Source organism: Oryzias latipes, chromosome 6, assembly GCF_053564925.1.
Source record: "Oryzias latipes strain Hd-rR chromosome 6, Olatipes_Hd-rR_3.1".
Taxonomy (NCBI): domain Eukaryota; kingdom Metazoa; phylum Chordata; class Actinopteri; order Beloniformes; family Adrianichthyidae; genus Oryzias; species Oryzias latipes.
The window spans coordinates 30,738,473-30,760,437 of NC_136242.1; the positions used below are offsets into that span (position 1 = coordinate 30,738,473).

The 21,965-nt window shown below is 42.8% G+C and overlaps 1 protein-coding gene across 1 annotated transcript in view; it reads left to right on the plus strand.

Annotated features, from left to right (window-relative positions):
• The first annotated feature begins 2,544 nt into the window (after window positions 1–2,544).
• sntb2 (syntrophin, beta 2) overlaps window positions 2,545–21,965 on the plus strand; it is a 34,214-nt gene continuing 14,793 nt past the window's right edge. The window contains exon 1 of the mRNA XM_023956039.2: window positions 2,545–3,549. Coding sequence (XP_023811807.1) covers window positions 2,826–3,549 — 724 coding nt within the window. The 5' untranslated portion in view covers window positions 2,545–2,825. The remainder of the gene's footprint in view (window positions 3,550–21,965) is intronic.

The window sequence follows — 21,965 nt, forward strand, 5'->3', positions numbered from 1 at the left end:
CAGCCCAGCCGGAAGACGTTTGACACTGTGAATGTAAGCGGGCGAAGCTGCACCTTAACTGACGCAGCCTGATGATGCTGATGCTCAGCGTGAGGAGAGCAGATGTACACCCCCCCCCCACCTCTGCATTGCTCCCCCCCCTCCCCCCCAAGGACGCTTGCAATCTGCGCTGGTTCTTGTAGACACCAAGCAAACCTCAGCTGCAATAAAACCTTCTGACAAACAGCCAGCGCTGCGTCTGCGAGTTTCCCTCTTCAGCTGCTGCATTTGCAGGGAGTCTCTAAAGATCATGAGAACTTGTACATCCCTGCTTTTCCTCTTTTTTTGAAGCAGGAGTGTGCCTCCCCTCCACAACTGCCCCTCTGATGGAGATCTAAAGGGTCAGCACTGTCCAGCAAGAAAAAAAACAATTGATGCTTGTAATATTTTCTAGACTGGGATGTGAAGACCTACACGTCAGATAAAAAAATGTATTCACTTCAATAAACACTTCAATAAATTCATCAGTGTGAATAACGCAGCTGCTCTGATAGAAAACAATCAAAGTGGAATTGACTTTGTGATAAATTGATTACAGATGTGATGAAACACAAAGCAGCATTGATCAATAAGTCATGCTGTTTCTGTGCTGAGGAGGGGGGGGGGCAGTGTAGGAATGCAAGGCATGTGTTGTGTAACTGACAATCTAATTTATAAAAAGTACACCCAGGCTAGTTGTTTTATTTGCTTTACCCCCCATTTTAAAAATAATGTTTGTGTCCTTTACAACTGCTTTTGGTAGCTTCTAAAGAAACGTTTTTTGTTTAACGGACTTTTAAACGTAAAATTAGACTCAAAATACAATTTTAATAATTGTGTTAGGACATTTCACAACTGTTTTTGTTTGTTTTCAGAGTCAAAGTGAAAAAAAACACACTTTTGTCATCATTCTAATAATGCTTGATTCAATGAACACCCAAAAAATTGGAATTCCCAGCATTTTTTCTGAACTTTACATTTAGATAAGTCGCTTAAAAAATAACAGGGAAAGAAGTCTTCTTGGAACTTTAAATACTTCTCTTCCACCAAAAATAAACTTAAGGCGTCAATCGTAGCCGGAAGCAGCGGTTTCAGCCCGTTTCTGTGCGCTGCCGCCGTTAACTCCGTGAAGCCGGACAGACGGGTCGCTGACAGTCGGCTGCAGCATCCATTAATAGAGTGAGTGAGTTAAGAAGGCTTTGTCTTCAGATCGATAATTCCTGGCCTGAAACTCCGCCTCCCAATCATGAATAAATTATCTGCTGCTCTGCGATGATTGGCTGTGTACTTATGTCCTCCGACTTCCCTCTAACTGCACTTCCGAGACTTGCACAGGAAGCTAAGTGATTATACTTTCACAATAAGAGTAAAAATATTTTTGTTTACTTTTCTGTGCTCAAATTTAACTTTTTCTCAAGTGCTCGAGTTTTATTTTTTTGTACAACTAGTATCAGAATGCAGGGTTTCGATCAATTCATTGCTCATTTCTATTTTATTTGTGGTTTTTGCAGATGTGTTCAAGTTTACTAATTTAATCTACAGTTAAACAATCTATGCAACTGATAAAACGAAACATATTTAATAAAAAAAACAAGCATTTTATTACCCTAACTACAAATGAATGTTTATGCAGAGCCAAGCAGACATACAAAATAAAAATAAATTAAATTACTGTAAGAACAATTTGTAGGCTAAAGTGTAGCATAATCAATCAATCAATCAATCAATCACTTTATGTGTAGAGTACCTTTTATCATTTGCATAAAAACGCGCAAATTAAAAAGTATAAAAAGTTGTTAATTAGTTAAAAGCCAAAAAATACATACATAAATGTATACAATAATTAAATGATTGGTGTAAACGCTAAGTTAAAAAGACATAATTTAAAATTTCCACAGATCCACAGATGACATTTTAATCTATAGTGCAGCTGAAAAGTGTAGCTGTTATAAGAAAACTTTCTACCAGTATTTATATAATAACAAAATTATATATATATATATATATATATATATATATATATATATATATATATATATATATATATATATATATATATATATATATATATATATAGTATAAAGCCAATAATAAAGTACACATATATACATATATTTAAAAACAGTGTCTTCATATCAAAACATTGCTTCTTTGCAATGGTAGTAATTAATTTTTTGTACGGAAATAATTCAGAAAATGCACCTATTTACTTTTTTATTCCTTAATATTCGAAATTTGATACTTTTACTTGGGCATCTTTTAAAATGTCAAATTTCCCTTTTCAATGCTTTTAAACGTTCAGCTTTCTGAAAATGGTAAAAAAAAAAAAAAGAAAGGAAAACACTATATTTTTAAATGAGCTCTATTTAGACTTATTAGCCCATAATTGTATTTATTACAATTTTTTTCGGGTCTAGAATTGTATGTGGGTGTCACTGATTTTGGTCATGAACATTGTGATCCATGTGGTTCATTTCCATCAACAACGTGTTGTGCTTTATTTTGAAAGGCTTAACCGGAAAACCACGTTGTGGTTGCGTTTACTTTCTGGGGTAACAACTCCATCAGCTTTACACTAAACTCTCGACAGCAAGTCAGATTCACTAGTTCTTCTGGTCTCCTTTTTCCGTCCGCGCGCGCGCGCCCGCCCGCCGCCCCCTCCCTCGGTGCAGTCACGGCGGGAGTGGGTGTGTCGATGTGGGACAGTTAGCTTCGTTTCTGTTGGTGCGCACTCCAAAAAAGAGGAAAAAGTTGATGCCGACTCTAGTGTAAAGCGGCCCGCCTCGGAGCAGGCTACGCGGCGAGGAATGGCAGTTTGGACCAGAGCGGACCGAAACGGCCAGCTGGACCTCCTGCTCCGGGACCGCTGGATCCGAGTGACAGCAGAACTCACCCGGGAAACGCTGACTTTAACAGCCGAAGCGGAGTTCGCCGGACAGGGGGCCAATCACTGGGACCACTCTTCGGCTGGCCTGCGAAATGGCATGTCGAACGGAAACGACCCCGGGTCGAACCTGGGCAGTCCCGGTCGCGGTTCTTCTTCGGGCCAGGACCACGTGCAGAACTACAGGGCTCGAGGGCGCAGCAACAGCCCGGGTCGGGCGGGCGTCACTCGCGGTCAGTACGAGGGAAACTACGGCACGATGAACAGCCCCGGAAAGTACCCGAATAACGGGACCAACTCTGACTTCGGCAGCCCCGGTTCCAGCTACGGGAGTCCCGGGTCGAGTTTCGGATCCAGACAAGGGGGCGATTTCCCAGTCAGCGTGGACGGCTCGTCTGAGGCGGTGCGGAAAGTCCGGGTTGTCAAGCAGGAGTCCGGCGGGCTGGGGATCAGTATCAAGGGCGGGCGCGAGAACCGGATGCCGATCCTCATCTCCAAGATCTTCCCCGGGCTCGCTGCGGACCAGAGCCGGGCTCTCCGGGTGGGCGACGCGATACTGTCGGTGAACGGGAACGACCTCCGGGAGGCGACGCACGACATGGCGGTCCAGGCTCTGAAGAAGGCCGGGAAAGAAGTCACGCTGGAGGGTAAGTTGGCCAACGCGAGGGCGGGGATTTGAGAGGGCCAAGATTCGACCCCTGACCTCTCACCTGTTAGAACTTCACCTTTTCTGAAGCTCTTTCCCCCCCTATTTTTAGATATTTTCTGCCGAAACTCGTGCACAATACATAAATTAAACGAATTAATAACAAAAAGATGATAATTCTGGAGAGCTTCTGGGTTTTTCACTTTCATCCCTCAAACTTTATCAGAAAACAGATTCTCTCTTCCGAGGAGGAGATGCACCTTTTAATCGAATCAAATGAACACAAAACCTTTGGTTAGTTTACACAAGACAAGAACCACAGTGTGGTCCAAGTCAAACACTTCACAGCCTGAATGACTGCGATGTTTTTAAAGACAAACTGTCCGTTTGTGAGGATTTTTTTTAGGTTTCCTGACTTTATCTGTCTTTGTTTGATAAATGTCCTTGATGCTTTTTTGTCTTTTTCATCTGGAGCTCCATTAATGGTGATTTCTGTCAGGATTTAAGCCCAGAGGCAGCAGCAGTTTTACATGTTAGCAGCCAAAAAGTGAAATAGATTTTCTTTACAGTCTGAGTGAATCTGAAGACAAATCTTTTAAAGTATAAAGGGAGAAGGTTTTTGTGTGTGTGCATTCGCTCATTTGAGAATTTGTCTTCCACTTTTGGGGGAAATTCACACCCGTTTGCCAAGACTTTGCACAAAAATTGGAAAAAGCTTTATCTCCATTCACTAAATGCAGAGAAATAGTTGTAAAGGTCAAATATTTTCTTTCATTTTTAAATAATCTCTTGGGATTTAAAAAAAATATTCTGCCAACATGTGCTAAAATGAAAGTAAAAGCTAATTTACTCTTGAAGTACATTGTTTGATTTTCCTTACTGAGCACACAGAGGGACGGTATATGAAAGTTTCAGGCCTTCGTTACACTTCTGCTTTGCTCATCCCACAAAAGCCTGTCTGGATGAAGTGCATTTAAACTTTCCTTTTGCACGTATTTCTGTCGTCCATCTGCCTCCTTTAAGTCTGAGAAAGACTGCAGATGACGGCTGAAGCATGTACAGAAAAGCATTTCCTTCATCCTCCATCTTTTTTAGGGTTTTGTTTCTAATTTTCTTTCCTCCAATAACAGAAGAGTTGGATTCCCTTTTCATTTCTGAACTCACCGCTCTGATGGTGTTTTTAACTTGTTCGTGTGACATTTTTCCTGATGATGGAGGACATATATTAAAAAAAATTAGGCTTAAAATTGCATTTCTGGGTATTTCTGAGTTCAAATAGTTGTGAATCAGGAGCAGATCAAAAGACAAAAAGCCGACGTAGTGACGTAGAAAAAACCCTGAGCTGGTCAAAAGCTCCCTGCTCCACTCTGATGCGTCCACTTGTAGACAAATAAATCCAAATAAGACTTTGTTTGTTGCTCCGCTAATGTTAGGTTGAAAGTGTGAGGGGCTGTAAGATAGCTGGGGGGGGGGGGGGTGTAAACAGAGAGCTCTCATTTCTAACGAAATACTGCCGCTCTGCATAAACTGTCTTGGAAAATAACACAGTTGATCTGATTTTTGGCTGAAAATCCTAATAGAAAGATGACTGGGAACGCTTTGAAAATATCCCAGAAGATGATGAGATGTGAGCTCTCAAGCTATTGTTTTGTGGTTTTAGTGAGGAAGAAAAAGTTTATTTCCCTGAAGTTTTTCCACATTTTGCCAGCGACCTTTGCTTTAAATGTCTGGCTGTCCCTGGAAGCGTCATGCTGCTTGGACGTGCTTGCAGGGGGACGGGGGACGGGACAATAAGGCCTCATTGAGCACCACAGGGGTGCACCCAGTTTTCAAACTCTGACAGTTCCTGTTCAGTCGGTCAGAGAGATGGAAAAAGATCAAACCGCCGGCGCAGAGGCCACAGGGCCCGTCGGAAACTTTAGGTCAGGAAAAGCTAAAAGCAGAGTTTAATGGTTCGGAATGAATGCTGTGTGAAGCCTGACAGGCATGAATTGTAGGAACTAATCAATGCGCGGAACATTTGTGTTCAAATCTGGCCTGCTCTCTACTTCCTAAAAAAGAAAAAAAAAGGTTGTCAGAGAGGATCTAAATGTCTTCTTCGCCGCTTGAACAGCTGGTTGCAAAATCATGAAGGCAGTGACATTTCTCGACACGTGAATACCTGAAATGCCCTCGAGACATGCAAACCTGCAGCTCTTGCGTGTTTCATCAGCTCCTAATGGTTTAGAACCAAAAGTTTACGCCTGACGTCAGCTGATCTGCAGCTCTCGGTCACTGGAATGTGGCGGCTATTCGCCGCCGGTCCGTCTGTGGATCTCCCGCTGCTTTGAGAAAAGAGGGGTTCCATCAGAACGAAGCGAATACACAAACGCAAGCTGCCAGGTCAACCCACAGTCCTGCCAGCAGCTCCACATTCCTGACCTCTGAGTGCTTATGTAAACCAGAGGTCAACACTGTGACCTGGATGCTCTGTGCTAAAAACTTCCCGCCAATAGTTTTGTTTTGAGAAGCAACACATTCACATAAAAGCTGCATTTTATGAGGATTAGAATGACTTAAAAGCATAAAAAATACCAAACGTTACGATTCCAGGTGCATAATTATCAGTCTTTGATGCTTTTATTTGTCACATATGATGAAAAATTGCATTTTTTAAACTGGCTGGAATAAAACATCTAGAATATAAAATGTTCATGCTATTGCTTCTGATTGATTGTGTAAAAAAACAAACAATGACAATCACTTGTATATTGTCCTTGTATATTTATACAGGAACCTCCAGGCTGTATTCCAAATCTGTCTTTTGTAAGAAAATAAATAAGTTTATAAATCTGGTAATTCATTTGGCTCACAATAAATGTAAAGACCTGAAGGAGCGGCTGAGAATTATATTTTTATGTTTAAAAAAAAAAAAAAGAAATACCTGAGGCAGTGAATAATAAAATAATCTGATAACAAAAAGCTGCTTTATTTAAGTAATAAAGAAACGTCTGGTTCTAAATAACCCAAATACCATAGACTTCTATTAAGAAATAAACAGCTGTTAGTCAGGATAGCCAGCCTTGCCCTTGCTAACGGTTTTTAATCCTTGTTTTTTCCATTATATTTTTTTCTGTAGTTCAAGTTATTCAAGTTAAAAACTGACCAATCAGATGCCTCAATAAAAGTAAGTTGTTATGTCCAACATTTGAAACATTAGATTGGCGTCAGTCCTTTGGAAATCCAACAAGGTCATTTCTGATTGGTTAGAATGGTTGCCATAGAAAAGTAGACTTTCTATGGCAACCACCTTTTGTCGTCTGGCTCCAACATGATGGCGTTCGCATCGTGAAAAAATGGCGACTGAATTGACCTCACTGGGTTGGAGCTGGAAGTAAACCATTTGCCCTGGGTGCCGTCACACTCACTCAGTCCAGTTTTCATAAGATGCGTTTCCATTGACCATGAAATTGCACAAATTAGATTTGCGAGAAGAAATTAGCCTTATGGAAACACAAAAATTTAAACAAAAACTTGCATTTATTTAAAAAATGGTTTTTGTGCTTGGAGGATGTGGTTTTTGGTTGTCGTATCGAAACATATTTAGCAAAACTGCAATGGAAACACTATTTTTTTAAATTTAAACCAGCAACCGGATACCACCGCCTGCCTTGGTCGCTGCACAGCGGGGCGCCACAGGAGGTCCCACAGCAGAAGTTCAACATGTCATGTGGGATTGTTGGATCCATAGCTCCTCTGTTAAATCACCAACCGCCGTTTCCCAGAATGGCTTCATCCGTAGCCCCTCCCACGTGTAAGGAGCTCGCCACTCCGCGGCCTGAAGAAGACGCAGACGTCTCCTTTGATGATGATGAGAGCTAGTGCCGTGGCAGAAATTTGAATGTATCTGCTGACAATCAAAGTATTTTCTTCATGTTTTTGAATGAATTATCGCGTGAGTTGGTTTGTGTATATTTGTATAATTCTGATTAAATAGAAGCAGTGTGATTGCAATCACACCACACTCACACTGTGATTGCAAAGGCTGCACGGTGGTGCGGTGGTTAGTGGTTAATGACTAGAGCGTGGCGTAAGGGCGCCGTATGACAGCATCAGCTGTTCGTCATGAGTGAGACTAACTTCCATTATCCTTACAAATACTTCAACATACACTTGCCACACGCACAGCAATGGTGCGTTGCATTTTCATGCATTTTTGAGGTGGCCGTACGAGACTCGTCTGCATTCTCCTTTAGGAGGAGCCGCTCCTCTCTATGACCCCTTCCACTGGCCTGGACAACCCTAAAACCCGTAGCAGTCTACCCCCCCCTGTACGGGTGCATGTGACTAACCGTAGAAATGCATCTGTTGTAAACATTCATGTCATTCAGACATGCTCAGATGGAAAAACTGTTCACTTTAAAATAAGAAGCATGTATTACTAAATCGATAACGTTCCTGTAAAAACCTCTATTTTGAAAAGAATTGAGACGACTGTTGTTGTGAATTACGGCTATACAAATAAAATGGAATTGAATTGAAAAGAATGCTGCTCCCCGAGAGCCTTCTGTTTCTACAAATTCCTCTGTTGTACTTGTGCATATTTAGCTGCTCCTGCATCTATGTGCGTAACCCCCCCCCCCCCCCCCCCCAAACACACACAATTGATTTTCCTTCAGTGTTTTAGCTCTCGGGGATCAGATCCTTTTTTTCTTCCATTAACCAGAGTTTTCTGTCTGCAGCACCTGAAGCAGCAGCGGCTCACAGAAAACCAGCAGGCCTGATGGATCCTTTTTCTTTTATGTTTTTTTGTCAGTCAGCACTTTTGCACGACGAGGACAAACGCCCCACTAATGGAAAATGATGCGGCTGGCGTGTGTTAGCTTGTGCAGCAGTGTTTAAAAAAATAAAAATACACTCACCCTCCCTTTGGTGCTGAATCCTGTCTTAGAGAAAAGCCTCAGAGCTTATCCTTAAGAAAAAAGCAAATATAACCAAAAATGAGCTTTTTTCTCTCTCTGGTTTCGCTTGCTGCCCTTTTGGCAGAGCCTGTTGACTTCATGAGTCAGTGCACAGGCAGGCCTGCAGGATGCGTTTCAACGTGTCACCAAACTGCAGCAGCTTCCACCATCAACATTACCAAAGAAAAACGGCATCTGAGGAAGAAAACACACCCAATTTATCGCAACAAAGAAGAAATAATTTTGAGGGTTGTTTTTAGTAGATTAAACTCAAACGGACTTGCAAACGTCTGTCTTTGAAAGTCGTGTTTTTAACATGGTCTTGTGTTTTTCTCATGATAAAGGACATACAGTACAGACCAAAAGTTTGGACACACCTTCTCATTCAAATGAATGGGAAGGTGTGTCCAAACATTCGGTCTGTACGGTATATATAAAAAAAAAAAAAAACGCCCCTCTCACCCTCTGCGGGTGGTTTCTCCTCCAAGCTCGGGTCCTCTACCAGAGGCCTGGGAGCTTGAGGGTCCTGCGCAGTATCTTAGCTGTTCCTAGCACTGAGCTTTTCTGGACTGAGAGGTCTGAGGTCTTTCCAGGTTTCTGTTGTAGCCACTCCTCCAGCTTGGGGGTTACTGCCCCGAGTGCTCCAATTACCACAGGCACCACTGTCACCTTCACTTTCCAGGCTTTCTCCAGTTCTTCTCTGAGTCCCTGGTATTTCTCCAGTTTCTCATGTTCCTTCTTCCTGATGTTCCCATCGCTTGGCACTGCCACATCCACCACAACGGCTTTCCTCTGTTCTTTATCCACCACTACAATGTCTGGTTGGTTTGCCATTACCATCCTATCAGTCTGCATCTGGAAGTCCCACAGGATTTTTGCCCTCTCATTCTCTACCACCTTCGGAGGTGTTTCCCATTTTGATCTTGGGGTTTCCAGTTCATATTCTGAACACATGTTCCTGTATATTATTCCAGCCACTTGATTGTGGCGCTCCATATATGCTTTACCTGCCAGCATCTTACACCCTGCAGTTATGTGCTGGATTGTTTCAGGCGCCTCTTTGCACAGCCTACACCTTGGGTCTTGTCTGGTGCGGTAGATCTGAGCCATCTATTGCTCTGGTGCTCAGGGCTTGTTCCTGAGCTGCCAGGATGAGCGGTTCAGTGCTGTCCTGTAGACCAGCCCTTTCTAGCCATTGGTAGGACTTCTTGATATCAGCCACTTCAGTTATGGTCCGGTGGTACATCCCATGCAGGGGTTTGTCCTCCCATGATGATCTGTCCTCCAGCACTGTATCCTCTGTTCTCCATTGCCTGAGACATTCACTGAGCACACTGTCATTTGGGGCCTTGAGCTTGATGTACTCATGCATCTTGGTGTTTCATCCTGGATTGTGGCTTCTACGCTCACATATATATATATATATATATATATATATATATATATATATATATATATGCAATTAAAACTTCTGTTCATAGTTTTGGAAAGAATTTCTAGGGGCAGCCAGGGGCCGGAGGGGGTCTGGTTTGGGAACCACAGGCTTTCCTCTCTGCTTTTGGCAGATGATGTTGTTCTGTTGGCTTCATCGAGCCGGGACATCCAGCATGCATTGGGGCGGTTTACGCCAGAGTGTGAAGCGGCTGGGGTGAGGGTCAGCATCGCTAAACCTGAGTTCATGGTTCTTGACCGGAGAACAGTAGTTTGCCATCTCTCTAGAGTGCTCCTGCCCCAGATGGAGGAGTTTAAATATCTTGGGGTCTTGTTCACGAGTGACGGAAGACCGGAGCGCGAGATTGACAGGCGGATTGGAGCAGCGTCCGTAGTTATATGGTTAGTTATATGGTCATGAGCTCTGGGTCATGAGCGAAAGAACGAAGTCCCATATACAAGTCGCTGAAATGAGCTTCCTCCATAGGGTGGCTGGGCGCTCCCTTACAGTTAGGGTGAGAAGCTCGGTCAGCTGCAGAGAACTCGGAGTAGAGCTGCTTCTCATCCACACCGAGAGGAGTCAGTTGAGGTGGCCTGGGCATCTAATAATGCCTCCTGGACGCCTCCCTGGGGAGGGGTTCGAGGCATGACCCACTGTCCGGGAAGACCCAGGGCACGCTGGAGAGACTGTGTCTCTCGGCTGGACTGGGAACATCCCCCAGAGGAGCTGGAGGAAGTGGCCGGGGCGAGGGAAGCCTGGGGATCTTTGCTTAGACTGCTCCCCCCGCGACCCGGTCCCCCATGAGTGGAAGAAGGTGGGTGGATGGATGGAGATTAAAACTGCTTTTCTGAGAATTTCTTTATTCAAATCGTGAATCAGGAGCAGACAAGACAAGTCCTGTTTGAAAAAACTTGCAACAAACTACAGTCAGCGGGCCACAAACTTCCAGCTCCGCTCCATTCTGATGCGTCCACTTGCAGACAGATGGATCCATGTACGTCTTTGTTTTCCTCGTCTGAACTGCAATTTGGTTGAAATTATGCGGAAGGATAGCCCCAATATTTCTCGCCATTTCTCTTGCATCATTATTGTTAGGTTGGGAGTGTGAGGAGCTGTAAGCTAGCAGGAGAGCGTGTAAACAAAGAGGTGAATTTCCAATGAACTTCTGCCGCTCCGCAGAAACTTTTACTTGGCATATTGGCATTAAAAGATGGCATAATGAAAAGACCTCTGAGAACGTTTTGAACATGGATCAGAAGGTGATCAGAGTGGGACTTAAAAGTGAGTTCTGTCTTGGCAGAAGCAGTGAATGGGTTTGGTTGAGCAGCAGCATCACGAGCTTCTCTCTTTAAGACTCATCTCTTCCAGGAAAATCTGCTCTCCTAACGCCTCCAACCTGTTAATGCAGAGCTTCAGCGTCTTCACCACGTCCTTTAGACGATGCACGTCATGGTCAGGGCCTGCTTCTTACCTCCCTGAAGGTCCACTGTGATCACCTGTAGGTTTTCTCTGGACTAAATGTTATTTATTGCGTGTATTTTATTCAGTGGTGTTTTTAAGGAAACGATAAACTTCATATTTTTATTACTTTTTAATCAACTTTAGGTTGTGTTTAGACAGATCAGAAAGATAACGTTAAAGCCGAAATGATTAAAAGGTGAGTCACAGTGGAAGCATTGCTCCTCAGACCGGCTCTCCTTTAAGCTTGAACCTATTCAGCTAAAAAATACAAGGTAGATCCAAAGATCCAGATCACTTCTGTCTGAAGATTTTGGATTTAAAGAATCTGCAGTAAATGGAACCTCATCAGTTTTCTTTACTTTCAACCTAATCAGCAGCTTCGACATTTTATACTTTGAACAAACGGCTTTAATTGGACACGATTGCGTCTCTACCTCCGTTGTTGTTTTTTTTACGTGACTTTGGCCGTATCGCTTAGCAGAAAGGTTAATAAAGAGGCTTTAGTCTTCAGAAGCTGCTCTGCATTAAACAGGTGCTCCCGATAAAGAGATCAGTGGGTTTATACTGGAGGTTAAAAGCAGCCTAGCTACTAATTTAAGCGTCGCCGTTAGAGTTTCATTTGGTTTGAATGAACTCGTCTTGGGTTTTAGAAATGCGAGCTCATGTTTGTATGCAGATTTGGGCGGAAGGTTGTAGGTTTAGATTCAAACCAGTTCTGGCCTGGGTCACCGTCTGTGTCTGACAACCTTTTCCCGCTGCTCCCCAGGTTTTTATGCCTGGAATTAGAAGAATAAAAAAGCAGACCGAGCGCCGGCTGAAAGGGGACAGGCCTTTAGAAGGACGGGTTCTGTTCTCCAGAGCCGGCCGTCCTCTCGGTGTCCTCATGAACTGGAGAGGACTGGCGTGTTTCCGTAGTCTTCAATGTCAAGAGTTTTACAGGCCTACATCGAGCTGGAACAATACTTTTTGTCAAAGCCAGAATACTATCCTCTAAAAAGTGGTACATAAACAGATTTTACAGTGAAACCAGTGTGTTTCTGTTTCCACAGAGACGGTGCAGCGGAGGTTCACCGTTGTCCTTCAGATCAGCGATTCAGAAAGCTGTTCAGTCACATTCTAACTTTGATTAGAATGTGTTTTTGAGGGGAAACGGAGACATAAAACACAGAAAAATCACCTAAAGAAATACAAAAAATGACAAAACCACATTTCCAACCACTCTCTAAAAGCTAAAAAAAAAATCACTCCAATACGTCCCAAATGCAAAAGATATCGAAATGAATGTTTTCTGTCTTTAGATTTCAAAAGTGAGTGAGGATCATTGTTTCCTGAAGGAGCTTTAATAAGAATTGACTTGTTTTTTCATACTTGACGATGAGAGAAAAACAACAGGGATCCCTTCATAAATTCACAAGATTGAATCTAATTTTGCCTGCAAGTGGTTGCTGACATAAAAGCTAGGGAATGAAAGATTTGTTTGTTTTTCTCCCAGTTTTCGGATCAGAACGTCGTCCTGCTGGACTTTCAGCTCCGACATCCTTTTTGTCCAAACTCAGATTCTTTTCCTGCATTTCTGTTTTTACCAGGTCTTAGTGACGATCTGCTCGTTCTGGTCACAACAGCAAAGTTGAGGAGAAACTTTCACTGACTGGTTACATTTAAAGCCCCCCTCTGATGAAAATCATGTTTTTTGACTTTTTCATTGTCGACTTCTTGGACGGTTTCTGCAGCAAATTGATCATGTTCAGGTGGACTAAAAAATGCTCACTGAGGTTGTTTATATGAACAGTCAGAGCCAGTCTGGAGGTTTGCACTTTATTTTGAAAGGTTCCTTTACAGTCCTGCACGATAGGTCACCGTGGAAACCTGGACCACAAACTGAAGAAACCAAAGAGCGTCGTCCTCACTCTCCAGATTTATCAAAAATGAACTTTGGTGCAACAGAGTGTAAAGCAAGATTCACAAGTAAAGTAACAGCACCCATCGGTTACATAAAAACTATTTAAATACTCCTAAAGTCTGAGTAGAACCAGTCCCAGAAAGGTTAATGAAGGAGAACTGTGTGCATCTGAGTTGGTACGTTCAGTAAGGCTGACAGATGTTGGTTTCTGCAACAAACTGGAGAACTCTGAGAGGAGCCGATGTCTGGAGTTTTTAAAGAGGATTTAGGAGTTTCTGGGCAAAATAGTTGATGGCAGATCGATTTCATTCTTCAGTTCTTCTGCCCCGTGACACTTGAACCTTCTTCTGACACATTTCTACTGCTGCGGGACACAGGTCGGTCTAAACGTTAGAGTTATGTGTCAAGACTGGGGGAAAACACTTCTTCATGAGAAAGCAGCTGCTGTACAGTCTCGTTCTTGAAGGTTCTCAGTCATCCAGGTCGTGTTCTCACAGAGCAGCTGGACTTTAAAGGGTCGTCTATTTCAGTGTTTTTCAACCAGTGTGCCGCGGCACACTAGTGTGCCGTGGGAGAGGGTCAGGTGTGCCGTGGGAAATTGCCCTCATTAACTGATCAAAAAACATTTCCCATCTCCAGGATATCAGCTCTGTGTTCATCCAAACAGGCCTTGATAAAACAGAGTAGTTAGGAATATGAAAGATCATAAAATACTTTTTTCTTTGGGTTTATTTGATTTATTTGAAGACATTTTGACAAGAATGACGGTACCGCGATTTAGCCGTAGCTTCAGCTGTTGGCAGAAAAGTCCCGCCCCTTTAACTGTCTCCACCAATCATTCTTGGAGGCTTAATCACATGTCATCAGTCTGACCAATCAGAAGTGGTTAAAGTCTTCACTTCCGTGTTCTGATTCTGCTCATAAAGTCTCTCAGTTCCAACAAAAATACCAGCTAAAGCTCGTCTTTAGTGGTGTAGCTTTCCACAGAATCCGGTATCAGACCGTGGAACAAGTGAACAAAACAATGAAGCTCAGAGACGCTTGTCTGTCTGCGGATTTTTCCACTACATCTCCCATGATGCATTGGGTTAAAGTGACAGCGTCTCAGCGCACAATGAGTCTTTCTTGTTAAACGTCTTGAAACCACAACGAACACACATCAAACAGTTTTTAAATCTTCTAACTTAACTTTTATTACATCTTTTAGAAAAAACAGCTGCAGCTTCCAGCTTTTTCTGCCACAATTATCACTAAAATGCACGTGAGATTGCAGAGGGGCTGTAGATCAATACAGACTATGAGTTTCTCCTTTTTTTTTTTTTCTTGGATTCTGGTGTGCTGCGGGATTTTTGTCAAGGTTAAAGTGTGCCGTGGCTCAAAAAATGTTGAAAAACACTGGTCTATTAGAGCGGAGCATCACTTGTCTTCAGTTCATCAGATGAGCAGCCTCTTCTGGATCGACCTTCAAAGTCCAGTTGCTCTGAAGGACTGAATGAACCGCCTTTTCATTCCATTAGTAAACCTGCATCCATGATGCTCTCAGTGCAGACTGATGGGTAATCTATAACCCTGCAGTGCACACTGGGATTGTGATTATATTTGTCTGTAATCTGCTTCATCCTGTTTTAAAAAAAAAAAAAAAAACTCACAAACATTTTAAAGGGCACTTTAGGGTCACAAAATAAATAAGTGGATCCTACAGAAAACACACAAATGTCATTGGATGAAGGTAGCAGCATGCTCTCTGCCCAAATTCACGAATTCTTTTCCAATGGTTGATCCAGAATTCAGGTTGGTGCTTCACTGGTGCAGCTGTCAGCCGTTATTTATGTTTTTAATCAGCTGATTTTTAAAAATTCATCCACTAATGGCTGCAGCTGGCGTCTGTTCTTATCCGAGTCCATCCACTTTGAGGTAATTCATTTTTTTTCACACCATACAATCTCAATCAAATGTAATTTTGAGGGGCTTTTCATAAACTATTATTTAATTTTTAATATTTTAAACTCAACGAGTTATTTGTTTTTTATTTGTTAAAAAGAAATCGCAAAGACTGTCATGAGGTACTAGAGACAAACTGGGCTTTTGTTCATATTTATTCATTTAGTCAAACATTTAGTGACTTTTTCTCGACTTTCTACGATACTTTAGTTTACCATATAACCTGTTTTTCATACCTTGCTGTTTAAATGCAACTTTTGTTGTAAATGTTGTGAAATTGGATCATTTCAGTCTCAGAATCGGTGGAGACGACTGACTTGAATGTAAAGGTTTCCTGTTGGTCAGAGACCAGCAGACGTGTGGATTTTTGGTAAGGAAGGCAAACATTTTCCCCCAGAGTGAGCTACATATCATTTACAGCAATGCCTGCAATGTTTTGGTCAGTTAGGCTTTGACTTTTGCCGTTGATGGGAAAATAATTGGACTCCTAGACGTCTTGCATCTGCAGCTGTTAGGACTCCGGGATGTGGATGTCACAGTCAGGCGGTCCAACTTTACAGCTTTTCTGTTTTTGAACTTTATTCTCAAAATGGATATTAATGCTCTGAAGTCACCTCTTAAACTCTCAGCTTTAGGTGTTTCTAGTTTATAGATAGTTAAAAGCTTTTATTATCTTAATGGTCTGAACCCTAATAAGGAACCCGTAGTTTATAATGTCATTGTACATCAGAAGTAGAGAGCCTATAACAACACCGGGGCCAAACATTTGACTCCGTGGTTCTCTGGCTAAACTAAGAAGGTAAGAAAAAGAGAGTTAATTTGTTTGCATTTGCGTCATGTATGAAAGTATGCTACTAAGCGTTTACAATGTATAGATTGTCAGGTAATTGAGTGGCAATGTGGATCACGTTAAAATTTGTTTTAAGGAGCCTGCATTCATCCAGTCACATTTCAATGAGTTGCGTGTCTCATTGTTGTGGTGTTATGACCTTGTTTTAGGAGAATTCTGTTAAGAAAACTACAAGGTAGCTTTTGGGATGACGTCACAGCAGCGCCGTGTTGTGTGATGAGACACAAAAAAAGCATATAGGAAGCGTTTTCAGCTGTGTTAACAAACAGCTGGACTCTTTTTCTGTTTGATAACACGACAAATGCTGCTTTATATTGGTCTGCAGCTCATCTGTCGCTACATTCTGACTGTTTACATCACATGACCACCTGCTGTGGCGGCCGTTTCGGTCCAGTTGTTCCGCTTCGAGGACGGATTGTATTCAGACTGAGGAATCTCAGAGCGAACCCGAAGCTCAGTCCGATTGGAGATGAACCGAGACCACCTCCAAAGATGGGTCAGAGAGCGGTTCCTGGTCCAGGACCGGGGGCCGCCTGGATGTATTCAGACTGAAAAATTGTCCCGGACTATCGGAGAAACAAATTCTGGTTCACCTTAAGTTGTGTCCAATCTGAAAACACCCGCCGTAAATTATTGGTGAAAAGTTGGGTCTCCTGTGAGATCGGTTTATTATAAGAATAAGATGCACAAAAAGATTTATTTTTTTTGTCCAAACGGGAAAAGATAAACATTTATATTTGTTTGTTTTTTTGTACATGGTTTTCTATGGAATCATGAATGCACTAAGCTAACATCAGTGAAGAGTTAGAGAAAAATATAATGACCCCCGATGGTAGACTTAACCCCTTCATGTCTGGATTTATCCTTTTTTCCATTCAAAGTGATGCTAAATTAAGTGGAGTCCTGGGTTTATTGTGAATTGGTGAATTTTGGGTTTATGGTAGGAAAATTGAATTTTTGACTTGTGTGAAACTTGCATTAGCCCTACAAATACTTCACAATACTCTTACCAACATGGTCTTTTGTGTCACAGGGTGACTTTATATTATTATAAGTATTAACTCAGAAGTTCCTTTTGTAAAAATTGAAAAACCAAGATTATATTAGAAATAAAAAAAAAATCTTTTTTATATTTTTCCATTTTTATTCATTAAAAAAAACAGCTCAGTTTTTATAAATCCTAGTAACATAAATACACAGCAGTGTTGTATTTTTGCGACTCCTTCTGGGATTTGCTCGGCGACAAACGGCTCTTCTGTTGGGCTGAAGGTTGCAGACTTCAGATCTAGACTTTGAAGCAGCTGCACTGCTTTGCTTTAAAAATGGAACTGATATTTGATCAGATCCCATTCAAAAGGGAAAAATTGATAAACGCGCCTGGAGGACGGACCGCGGTGAAGTGTTGAAGAAAAAACCCGCCACGTTGTTCTCAGTTGTTCTTCTGGGAGAACTGCTCGATGGATGATGGGGGGGGGGGTGATGTAAACTCTTGTCGAATAGGCAAGGGGAATAACTGTTCATGGGGGGGGGTAGTCAAAAGGTTGCAGGAGTGAGGGAAAGTTGGCGAGGAGAAAACTGTGGTCCACACGGGAATTCCTGAGACATTCTCAGGGAGGAGGGGGCTCGCCGCTCCGTGGGTTATTATTTCAGCCATACCATGAGATGATTACTTTTGTATGTGGGGAAGAAAAGTGGTTTATGGACTGCTCTTCACCACAACCAAGTATGTGTGGAGTCAGACCACCCCTCCTCCTGCCTCTGCGTGTTTTCTGCTGCCGTCCATCCTTCAGCCCCTGCAGGGAAAAACGCGGACGGGAAGCAGATGGGCCGGTCTCTTGAGACGCTCGCCTGCATCTCTGGGGAGTTTGGCTTCATGAAGGAACTGAAGGCACTCAGACATATGCACACAGCAGATGGTCTCCTGTGGACCAAAAGCACTGGAGCTGTGCAGTAAACCCCGACTAAACTAACGTGGTCGTCAGACCACAACAAAGGCTTGATGGATGAACGTGATGCAAGCAGAACGCTCTGAATCTGTCTGATGATGGAACGTGTGTACAGCATGTAGTTCTTCAGCAGGAGAACCAGAAAAACTTCCTGATTCGTGATTGTATCTTCAGTGAAGGAACGTCCATCCTGCAGAGCAAATCTTGGCCAACAATGTCTGGTTCGGACTCTTCTTTTGTTTTAGGCTCCTGGTCTGCAGGCTTTTGTTGCCGGTCAGTCTGTCTCTCGTCCACACAGTTGGTGGCTCCACATCAGGTAGAACTGGCAGAAATGAAGCTGTTTGAAGGGGGTTTGAAGATCTCAGGTTTTAAAGGAGCCGGCCTGGATTCTGTGACTACATCAAAGATTTCACGGAGTCCAGACGATAAAAGGACAAAAAGTGAATGGAAGCAGACGTTGGTTTCATGCCAGCAAATTACACAACCGAGCATTGGAAAGGCTTTGCGGCGAGGCAGAAACATAATTGCAGCGTCCAAAGGGAAGAGAAATTCAAGGCCAGCTCCTCCTCCTCCTCCTCCTCCTCCATTATTCTCCTGACTTTGCTGTATCTGTTTTGCTGTTTTACTGTCGGTCGAATAGAATGTAGTTGTGGACAAACTAACACTGATTGCTGTCATGTCCTGTTGTGTAAATTGACTGGCTGCTGCAGGACTAAATGAAAAATGAGCGATTAAGTGTCTCCATGTTACACCCAATGAACTGTGGGAGATTTCTGGTTTTAAATAGTCTGAGGTTTTTGTCGTTAACTGATCAGACAACAGTCTCTGAACTCAGTGGGGGGGTTTACCAGCTGCCATTCAAATAGTTTTGATTCAAAATTTAACGTGAAGCTTTAAAAAAAAAAAGGTTTCTTCACTTTGAAATTTTTGGTTCAAGACAAACATAAGAAGACAAACATAAGAAGAGTTATGACATAGTCTTTTAAACATTGTGGATAGTTCAGGGGAGATTAGCCTGTTTTTTAACATAATTTTGACCTCGTCTTTGCTTTGTTTTTGGATTTAAACCATTTTTATCTATAAACCCCATTGATCTTTGTTATAAAATTAAAAACAACAGCTTGATCTTAATTTTTACCGTAAAAAATGACAACATTTACTACTTGGAATTGAGTATTTGTACAGTTTAAGGTTTAATTTGGTGTTTTTGTGTAATATAATGAAATGAAATGTCTGTGGGAAAAGGGCTGGAGTTAAACTAAATAGAGGTATTTAGAACTTTGCCGCCAGAAACAGTTTTAAAGGTAAAAAAAATGCTTTAAAAGGCTTCGGATTACAAAGGGTTAAATCTTTGATTTAGTGGTGAAGCTTTTCTGCAGCTGCACCGGGACCATTTAAAGCTCCAAATGTGGCTTCCTCCGCCTCCACTGCCATCAGATGCTTCACCTGCTGGACCAGAACGTCTGGGTTTCTGCCACCTTTTCTCCTTTTCATGCTGCACTTTGAGTCAGCAGTGCTGAAGCTTTCCATGCGTGTGCATTTAATGAGTCTCTGTGCTCTGTCTGCAAAGCATAGGAGGTCAGCAGGGGTTCTCCTGCAAGTCTAAATGTTGGTTTTCACTGTTTGTGCAAACCAGTGAACTGGTTTTCATAGTTGCTGCCAACTTCGCACCAAGCAGGTCTACAAACATATCTGTTAAGCTTCAAATTCAATTAACGTTTTATTTCCCCCTTTTTTTTAAACTTCTTATTGTAGTTTTTGCTTTAAATGTGTTTTTTTTAAAAAGGCATTCATTAGCGATGACTCCAAAGCTAACCTGAGTGAAAGTGAGTTCCTGCTCTGTTCCAGCTTGTGGGAATGTAAACAGTCCGAGCCAAAAATGGGGCCCGGTTCTGCAGATGGAAAGCATCTCGACATCTATTACTCTCCGAGCTGGGCTTTGTAACAGAGACGTGCTCTTCCCTCTCAGCCTCACACATAAACACGGCCGTGCAGGAATGCTCTGGTGCTCGCTGACTGACTCCAAACCACCTACGCTTTCAGAAAAGCCTCAGACCTTGTTGCTGTGCGGTTAGGATGGCAGACCTTGGCTGGATTTTTATCGGCGTGGCTCCGTAAGTGGCTGGACTCTGCAGCTCGCAGCTGGAAATCTGCAGACCAGTCTGCAGATGCAACACACGCTGCGCCCAGCGACCAGCGAGCAGCTGTCAGTTTCAAGGTGACAGATAAGCTAGATTCTGCTGAGGTTCACAAACATTCTGCTGCGTTCAAGCCAAACTCTGCAGAGTGAGTCTTCTCTGCTAACGCTTTTAAAGCTGAATGTAATCATATGGTCTGTGCAAAGTTGTTGTCTTTTCTTTACATTTATATCCAGGAAAGCCTTTAATCACAAGCGGTCGATGAGGAGGAACCAGATTGGGGAATGATGTTCACATCCTAGGGTCATGGCTGAGTAAAAACAGCCCATCTCAGCCTGAGATGGGCTGTTTTTACTCAGCCAAGTTTTCTTTGAAACGCAGTTAGATGGTTAAGGGCTACTTATAAGGCTTTACAACTTTCTTAGAAGGCCCAAAGCCCCTCACAGTCCCATTCACCCATGCACACACATTCAGACACTCATGACACTCTGCTGCCGAACACCGGCGCCAACCTATAACCACCGGGAAGAAGAAGGGGTTCAGAGTCTTGCTCAAGGACACCTCGACACATGGGAACCAAACCTGCTATCCTCCGCTCTCTCTGCACCATGGGCGCCGCCTCAGCGCTTTCCAAAATGGTCTACCATTGCACTGGCAGAGCAAAATGGGGTTTACTGCCTTGCTCAACGACAATTCAACACGTGGACGGGACCAAAGCTGTGATCCTCTGGTCAGAGGTCAACCGCTCTCCCTCTGTGCCATGATCCCTCTACCTTTTTGACTATAAGTTGGCCTCAGTAGACAGTCTTGTGTTGCTGAGGCTGAACATTTCCGTTCCTCCTCCTCAAATAGCCGCTTCAAACAACCAGCCCTCAATTTTGTTTTAAATCCACCAAAAACTACAATTCCCAGAGCCGCCTCTTCACATTTGGTATCAGTGAAAAGCCCCAAATATCCTCTGTAAGTCTCAAAAGAAGTTAATTCAGAAGAATGCTGTGGTCATGAGAAAATTATGTTTAGAAATGTTCTCTACAGAGGACAGATTTGCTTTGCTGGTAGTCAGGAGGATACTGTAGAAATGATTTCTCTGCTTTTATTTTGAAAGGATGACAGATCTCTGCATATTTAGGTGTTTCTAAATCAGCGTGTGGGATGCATTTCTGTTTCTACAGCTGTGGACTCTTCTGCACGCTAACATTTCAGTCTGCGCTCATGAATGACTTCATCTCCTGAGTGCTCCGTCTCGGGTTTCACTCGGAGCTCTCAGACTCTCTCAGGTTCTCCCACTAAGTCAGAAACCTCGTTTTCTTCAAAGCTTTCAGCACACAAGAGAAGACGATGCGAAAGTACGGTGAGGCCACCGTGGGGATGAAAGGCAGCAGGACCAAATTTGGGAACCGGACCCGCGGCGGCGAAAGCCTTTGTGTGGTTAAGGGGTCACATCTGTACACCAAACTCTGCTTTTGTTTCTGAGATCCCTCCACACACGTTTGGCCTTTCTGAACCCCAGCAGGCCTGCAGGGTTTTGAACACACTGATGTTTAAAAATGGAAGATTTTCTTTTACGGTTATGGTCTGGAAGAGAACGCCACAGCTGGTCAAATGATTTAGCAGTGATTCAGCTTTGCTTTGCTTTGGCGCAGGATTCAGAGTGGAGTGTTCCTGTTAAAACAAACTCACGCAGAGAACGTCTCTTCTCTTTCATTTAACTGATTATTAGCTGGATGTTTATTGAAGGAGATACAGATTTAACTAACCTTATTGTTGCTAATATAACCTGATCAGCTGCATCATGGACCATCTGATGTG